Here is a 7,910-nt window from a genome sequence, read left to right as displayed (position 1 = left end):
TCAGAGTAATCTGATGCACCCTGCAGCAGCTAGGTTCCTCTTTTAGTTGATTAGTTTAAACCATCTTTTTCTGCTCTACAAGAAACACCAGGATAGTGCCTGGTGTTTTGATCTACAATTTGCCCGCTGTCTCCATCTAGTGGAAGTCGTAGGCAATGCTTTATATTTCCCCACCCAGGAGCTGAAATTTGCAAGTTAAAATCAACTGCAGTATTGCTTCAAAGTAAGAAGGTTCTTCATTCAAACCTAATCTCGGTCCTTTCTGTGTGGACTGTGTACTTCATATCCAGGCACCGGTTGTCTGTCTGTCTTCTACCCACAGTCCAAAAACATGTTTGGTTTCTGAAGTTGACCGTGTGATGGACTGGTTTACTCTGCTTTTTGTTCTGATCTAGTTCCCATGTTTGAGATCACTCCATTATCTTATGAAAACATTAACTTTGAGGTTATTTGCTTTCCTATAAAGTTACTTTTTCTAATTAAAGGGGATTATTTCTTCCTTCTTATACTTTTGATTAACTAGTTGGATTGCAGAGGTTTGCTTACATTCAAGATGAATGCTGAATTTTTCTGCATTATTTACACAGTGAGGAGAAAAAAAAAGGCTAATTTTAATTTCTTTTAAAAGAAAAAAGGTTTCAGATAAGTGAAACTGAGTCAATAATCATCCTTGTAGGTATTTCTGGAGAAAATATTTTAAAAGAAATGTGTGACACATTGAAAAGTATCATTGTTTTCTGAATACTCTAGTTTTTATTGAGAGCACAGAGGATTCACCGTTTACACACTTGTACACTTAAATTTGTTCACATTTGGCAGTGGCACCTTTTCAATACACATTTCATCAACTGCACATTCTAATATTATGCAAAATCATGTATTTTTTTCTGAGTACAACAAACCAAAGTCATGAAGTATCACAGTCACTGACGATGGGGAAAAAAACAAAAAAACAAAAAACAAACATCAACTACATTTTCAAAGGTCACACTTCATGATCTCTCTGAGGCAGATGGTAGCGTAACAGGAGGAGTCCAGGTCGAAGTTTAAGGTCAGTATGAGGGAGTTGGATTCTGCGGTCTGAATCCCTCCACCATCAACGCCGGCTGCTCTCTGCAGCTGGTTGCTGAGGTTGTGTGGGACTGCCAGCAGGGGGCGGTAGCATCCTGGCAGGTTCAGTTTCAGGCTGCTTACTCTGAACCGGCAGTCGCTCAGTCCATCTCTGGCCAATCTCTCCTTGTACCATGTCCCCATGGTGTTTTCTGGATATTTCACTGTGTTTCCTGGCATTGGTAATAACACCTGACAGCACAACAAAGTAACTTTTATTTTGTTTATTTACAACATTAAGCTGAAGCTCTGAAGGCAGCTGATCAAACTACAAACCTGTTGTAATGTGTAAACCCTCGCCTGCTCTTCTTCTTCTGTCACCACATGGATCTGGAAAGGAAAAGATAAAGGAAAGGGTGCTGAGGTTGCTATGTCTGCTTCAGTGAGATGAGTTGTTCTCATAATCTCTGTGTTGTTGGAAAATGCCTAAAAGCTAACTTATTTATTCACTTATTTGATTATCAGTTGTTTTTCAGCTTTTTCAATACTTAAACACTCTTTTTATTGGCTACGCTCTTCTTCAGGAGTTTATAAAGCACTCAACACTCTCCTAAAACTGGGATTCAGAAGAAAATCTAAACTGGTCTATGCAATTTTTTTCTATCTGACCCGTGATTTGTGTGAATGTCTTTCACTAGATGTGTCAGAAGCAACCCAATGGCTTGCTATGGTTGTAGATACCAGCCTTAAATCAATCAAAATGGTCATCACTGACTACTGACTGAATTAATATTAATAAATGAGATTAAAAAGGAAGCAAATGTTTTCTTCGCATTAATCATGTTTACCTGTGGAGTACTGGTTCCTGCAGTGTCAAGCGTGTTGTTTTGCCCTGCTGTCTGCATCCACACCAGATCACCTTGTCTGACACAATGACCCATTGTTTGCAGCCTGTGTGCTGCTGCCTCATTCCACACTCTGATGAATACAAATAGATCCAGATGATTATTAAAATGACGCACTTGACTTCTGGGTACTCATTAAAATTCATTTTAAGTTAATATTCTAGTTGATAATGAGTTGAATCATTTCATAACAAGACAAACTGCAAACAAACTGAATATTTAATACTTTCAAAACAATATATTAGTGTTAAAAGTATGGAATTCAGGTGTTTGACCTACTGACCTGCTACAGTAGGCATGAGGGTAAAAAACCCTCATGCTGTGGGGAAGGCTGAGCCAGGCCTGGACACAACCACCTGGTCCGCTACCATAGCGGTTTAAGGCCCGAAGCATGAGCCGCTCCCTAGGCTTGGACAGCGGCATCAAAGCCAACGCTTCTTTAGCATTACCTGGTATCAGAGAGAAAATAGCACCCCTGTTTGTCTTCAATGGTTTAAGTACAACCCCAATTCCAACAAAATTGGGACAGTGTGCAAAGCATAAACAAAAACCTTACATACTGGTCTGCAAATCCCTTTTAACCTGTATGCAACTGAGTACATTACAAATACAAGATATGTAATGTTCAAACTAATTAACTTTATTTTTCTTAATATATGGACTCATTTCAAATCTGATGCCTACAATGTCCAACAAAGCTTGGACAGTGGCATGTTTACCACTGTTACATCACCTTTCATTCAAAGACATATGCATGGATGCATATGTTGTTACAAAACCTGCATCTACCTTTAAGCATTAATAGTGCCTCAACAGATGTGCAAGTTACTCATGACACGGACACCAATATACGCCTATAACCATCACACATGCTGGCCTTTGAACTTTAGGCTATAAAAATCCAGATAGTCCTTTCCTCTTTGGCCCAGAGGACATATCATCCATGTTTCCCCAAATAATTCAAATCTGGACTCGCTAAACCACAACTTTGCATCAATCAGATGCATCAATCATCAATCGATCAGCCTTGCCGTTAGTGTGCAGAAATTTCTCCAGATTTCCAGAATCTTTTGACATTATGGTCTACAAATGCTGAAATGTCTAAATCCCTAAGTTCCTGGCAATTGTACATTGAGAAGCATTCTTTAACTGCTGAGACTATTTGCTGACACAATTGTTAAAAGTAAAATTAGACTCTTCTAACTTGATTTTTATATATATTTTTAGAAGATCTGTAAGCGAAATGATCACCTGTCTGTAGGAAGTGTCTCTTTGCTTGGCTCTGGGGATCATCACCTTCCTCTGGAGTGAAGAACAGATGCACAGCACTCACCTGATACAAATAAAGATATACATCAAAACAATCACAGTTTGACAGAATTTTTGAGAGTGTCATCAGCTGCAGCTCACTTTCTCAGTTTCTTACCATGTCCTCTTTCAACAGAGCTAACCCTACTCGGTCCGACTGAATGCTCTGCCCGCTCCCAAACCTTTGTGGTCCATAGTAGTTTACAAAACCTTTGGTCTGTAAAGGAGAAAGACCATGACACATGTCAGGATTTCAAAAAAAAAAAAAAGTTTTTGTGTCTTAAAAATGAGCAAAAACCTCTTTGGTACCTTGACATTCTCCACTGCTTCTTTTACAAGTACTCCAAGGCGAGTGTGTATTTCTGCACCCGAGGAGTGTGTGTCAGTGGCTCCGTGGGGTCTGAGGTTGCGGACAACCAGGTCAAAGTGGTTCCCCTGCAGTCGTCCGAGCCTGAGAGGCTCGCTGACAGAACGGACCTGAGACAGGCGCATCCCTTTCTTCTCAAAGATGGCCGTCTTCTCTATCAACCTAACAATACGCAAAATCAAAAACAGCGGCTGTCATGAAAAGGTTTGAGGACCAAACTAACCAAATTCTCAAAAGAGAGACAGTGTTACCGTTGAGGTGAGATCTTCTTGACCACCATGGACTGGTATGTGATGGCCCGTTTATCCTTGATCCCAGCGTAGGTGAAATCAGATGGAAGGATGCCGAGAGCGGCCGCCATGTAGCTGATGGCCTCCAGAGTCTCCAGGTTCTCCTTACACAGTGTGAATGCTGAGGGGCCACACACACACACAACACATAATAATGTCTAGCATCACTTCTTAAATGTGATGTTTTGGTTTCCGTAAGCTAATTTTCAACGCTCAGATTAGCGTTACTTCGCATTTGTGGAAAAGCTCTTGTTTAGAAACGGCTGCACCTATTAACCAGTATGTAACCAAGACATTTTGGCTACACCAGTAACTCCTCAGTCCAGTCAAAACAAGTGGGATATTTGCTTTCTTCCATCTAGTTCACAGCAATTCTTTACATGTCATGATCATTCCCATTCACATCTGGCTTATTTTAACTTGTGTATCATCTTAAGAAACTCAGATCTATCATCACTGAAAACTGGTTGCTTATGATGCAAAGGCTCTTTAATGTCCCATGACAATTTAAAATAACTCCAACGTATGTGATCTTTCTTTCCCCGACTATTTCTACATATTTTGTGTTTTAAGTAAGAACAAAATCAAAGCTAGAGTACAAATCCTCCATCTTACCAGTGTAAATATCTTCTTCCTTGCGCTCCTCTGCTGTTCGCTTCTTTGGCCTCCGGTTCTCTCTCAGCCTAACTGATATCGATGTCCTCCCTTGATCATTGAAGCTTTTCGTCTCCACCAGTTTCCCAAACCTTCGGTTCAAAAAGTGATGGACAGCTGTCCTGTGCTCCTTGTTGTCGTCTGGTCCAAATGTATAAGATGAGCCTTGCACTTTGGCATCTATAAACCTGAAAAAGTCCTCTGCTTCATCCTCTTTTACCAGTTGGGAGAGCTCTCTGTAGTCTGGGTCTTCCCTCACCCTGATCTCAGGCTGAATGGTGATCGTCATGAGGAATGGGAAGCGGTGCCTGATGGCCCGGTGGACACTGGCTCTCTGGTGTTTGTCAGTGAAGGATCCCAGAGAAAGCTCCAGCTCAGCTGGATTTTTATCTCTGAGAGTCAAGACAAACTGCTCAAGTTCTTCACTGACTGACTGGCCTAAAATAACATCTAAATCAAAACTACCCAAGCTTGGCAGGGGGGTATCTACCCCCCATTCTGATGAAACATCACCGTCCTGTGACACTAAACTGCGACTATTCTGCTTAAACTTTGCACAGGTTTTATCATCTGAGCAGGCAGAGCCTGGTGTCTGTGTGGCTGCTGCCCTTTCAACATATTTTCCATTTATGTCAATTTCAGTCACCACAAAGTCTTCGATTATGCTTTTGATGCTTCCGTAAAAGCCTTCATGGTTTGATATGAAATATGCAGGGACGTTCACAGCATCGCTGTCCTGCTTCATTCTTATGTCTTTCAAACACAGCGCGGTTATGACTTAATCTGTAAAAACAGAATAAAATAAAAACACAAAATATCATATAAATACATAATGTACATTAGCAAACTACACATAGATGCAACTGCAATGCAAACACACACACACACATATATATATATATATATATATATATATATATATATATATATATATATCTTGTGAACGTTTTCCTGCACAATGGACGATGCTGATATATACACCGTGACAATACTTCAAGGGTAGTAGAAATTCCTACAAGAATTAACAGTAACACTACAACTCTTAAAAGGACAGCAGGTACTTTATCTGCTGAAATATTTTGATGTTTATAAAAAAAAATGTCTTTTTGCAGAAATATCTTTAGCGTGCTCGTAGACGTACCTCCACTTCGATGACAGATAGATGACGCTGTCAGAGCAGAGAAAATAATGAGCATTGCTATTTCTAAATTGCCATTTAAAGGTAATATGACTTTAGGGAAAAAAAACTTAACTGTTTGTTTACGTATTTGCACGACGGGCGGCATGTAAACGAGACGCTTGTAAACACAGCCACGCCAGGAGAATTACGGTTTCTTCCGCGTCATGTGACAATCACGTGACTTTTCTTAAAGCGACCGCTCTGACCTGAACAGCGAAAGCATAGACATCTACGGGCGAAATTGATAATTTCTCTACTTCAAGGGGTTTTCTAAAGACTGTACGCAGTTATTTTGTTGATTGTAAATTTAACTGTACTAAATATCACTTAAATTTGATAATTTCAGAAAAATATATGTTAATTTCTTCACTATTTAATGACTTGTGGTGTTGGTGTGAAAGCACAGATTCTAAAAAACTATGCTATTTTAAAAAAATGCTTTGAAAATTATAACTGAGTCGGGTCATGAAATCAGAGCTTCTTGTTGTGATTTATTTATTTATTTATCTATTTCTGGACTTGGGCATTGTTGAAAAAAAGTGATGCTAATTTCTTTCATTCTGTTGTTTTATCCTATCAATCCTCCACTTTTTACAGTTTCAGAATTATGACACCTGTTTCCATTTACCTATTGATTTAGCTGAACTTTAACTGTTTCCTTCCACTCCTTCCAAAAACTTCTATCCCATGCAATTTTTATTTATTTATTTATTTATTTATTTATTTATTTATTTATTTATTTGAGCCTAAGAAAATGATTAGAGGTTACCGCAGAGCTTCATTCTATATACCTAAAAACCATTAATGAGGCCAGAAATCTGGGTGTTGGACTCATTCCTAAAGAAAAAAGAAAAAGAAAAAAAACGCATAAGGAATCACAAGGTCAGTTTACAGTCACCTTAAGAATATATCAAGGGTTAAAAGATCTGATGTCACAGCAGGACCTGAAAAAACTAGTCCATGCTTTCATCTTTAGTCACCTTGTTCTCTGTAACAGTGTCTTGAGAGGTTTTCTTTTAAAAAAAAAAAAAAGGAAAGAAAGAAAACTGCAGCTAAGTCAGAACTCGGCTGTTCAAGTCAACACTAAAACCAAGAAAGTTGACCACATCAGTCCAGTTCTGAGGTCTTTACACTGATTGCCTGTATATCAGAGGATAGACTTTAAAGTCCTTTTGCTGTTTATAAAGCTCTGAATGACAGAGGACCAAAATACACTAGAGACCTCTTGTCCCAGTATGAACCTACTAGTCCCCTCAGGCCATCTGGATCTGGGCTTTTAAAAGCTCACAGAGTCAGAATGAGACATGAAGTGCCTGCATTCAGCTTCTATGCTTCACATGTCTGGAAAAACACAAGCTGAGCTGAAACTCTGTTTATTTAAATACTGGTTAAAGGGCTAATTTGTTCTCACCTGCAATTCAATACTTTTTTTTTTTTTTTGTTATTTGTAATAGTTTTGATATGTTATTTCTTTTTTGTTTTTATTTTGAATTTTGCTTCTTATTATGTTTTTGATGTCTTTATAAAGCACTTTGAATCACCCTTTTGATGAATTGTGCTCTTAAATATAATAAACTTGTCCTGCCAGATTGAGCCAGATTATGGTGAAAATCTGGCTCAATTTTTTTTTTTTTTAAATTACAGTCGTTAAAATGAATGGAAACTATATTATTAGGAAATCACATCAACTACACTTTACACAAAACAGTAAAGTAGTGCTTGGCAACCATTCTGATAACAGCACATCTCTTCATTTGCAGTTTGTAATTAATCCATCCAGGCATAGAACATACTTCCTCTGTTAACATGGACATAATGACAGATGTAAGTGCATGTTATGCTGGCTTGATATTGAAAGGAACAGAAACATCTAAAGCACAGGTGTCAAACCCCAGTCTTCGAGGGCCGGTATCCTGCAGGTTTTTGTTGTCTCCATGCTCCAACACACCTGACCATAATTCATAAATGGGCTGACAAGAAACTACAGGATCCATTTGATTTGAATCAGCTGTGTTGGTAGAGGGAAACATCAAAAACCTGCCAGATACCGTCCCTCGCGGACTGGAGTTTGATGGCCCTGACAGAAACCCTGCAAAGTGGCTTTAACAGGCTGTGCTCATTCCTCTAACCCAGTAATCAGTCTTTGTCAGATGATC

The 7,910-nt window shown here is 38.9% G+C and overlaps 1 protein-coding gene across 1 annotated transcript; it reads right to left on the bottom strand.

Moving 5' to 3' along the window:
- Positions 1-828: 828 nt before the first annotated feature.
- Positions 829-5,839, bottom strand: pus7l (pseudouridine synthase 7 like). Its single transcript, XM_079263220.1, has 10 exons — positions 5,716-5,839; positions 4,536-5,357; positions 3,882-4,041; positions 3,573-3,792; positions 3,382-3,480; positions 3,207-3,288; positions 2,239-2,404; positions 1,899-2,028; positions 1,387-1,440; positions 829-1,302 (listed from the first exon to the last, which is right to left on the bottom strand). Exons 2-10 carry the CDS (start codon positions 5,317-5,319, stop codon positions 979-981), a joined length of 2,019 nt encoding a protein of 672 aa, XP_079119346.1. The 5' UTR covers positions 5,320-5,357; positions 5,716-5,839; the 3' UTR covers positions 829-978.
- Between the last annotated feature and the right edge of the window lie 2,071 nt (positions 5,840-7,910).

The sequence above is a fragment of the Telmatherina bonti genome (genome assembly GCF_933228915.1).
Source record: "Telmatherina bonti genome assembly, chromosome: 23".
In the NCBI taxonomy this organism is placed as follows: domain Eukaryota; kingdom Metazoa; phylum Chordata; class Actinopteri; order Atheriniformes; family Telmatherinidae; genus Telmatherina; species Telmatherina bonti.
Note: the sequence above shows the minus strand (reverse complement) of the source record. Positions and strands in the feature narration are given on the sequence as shown.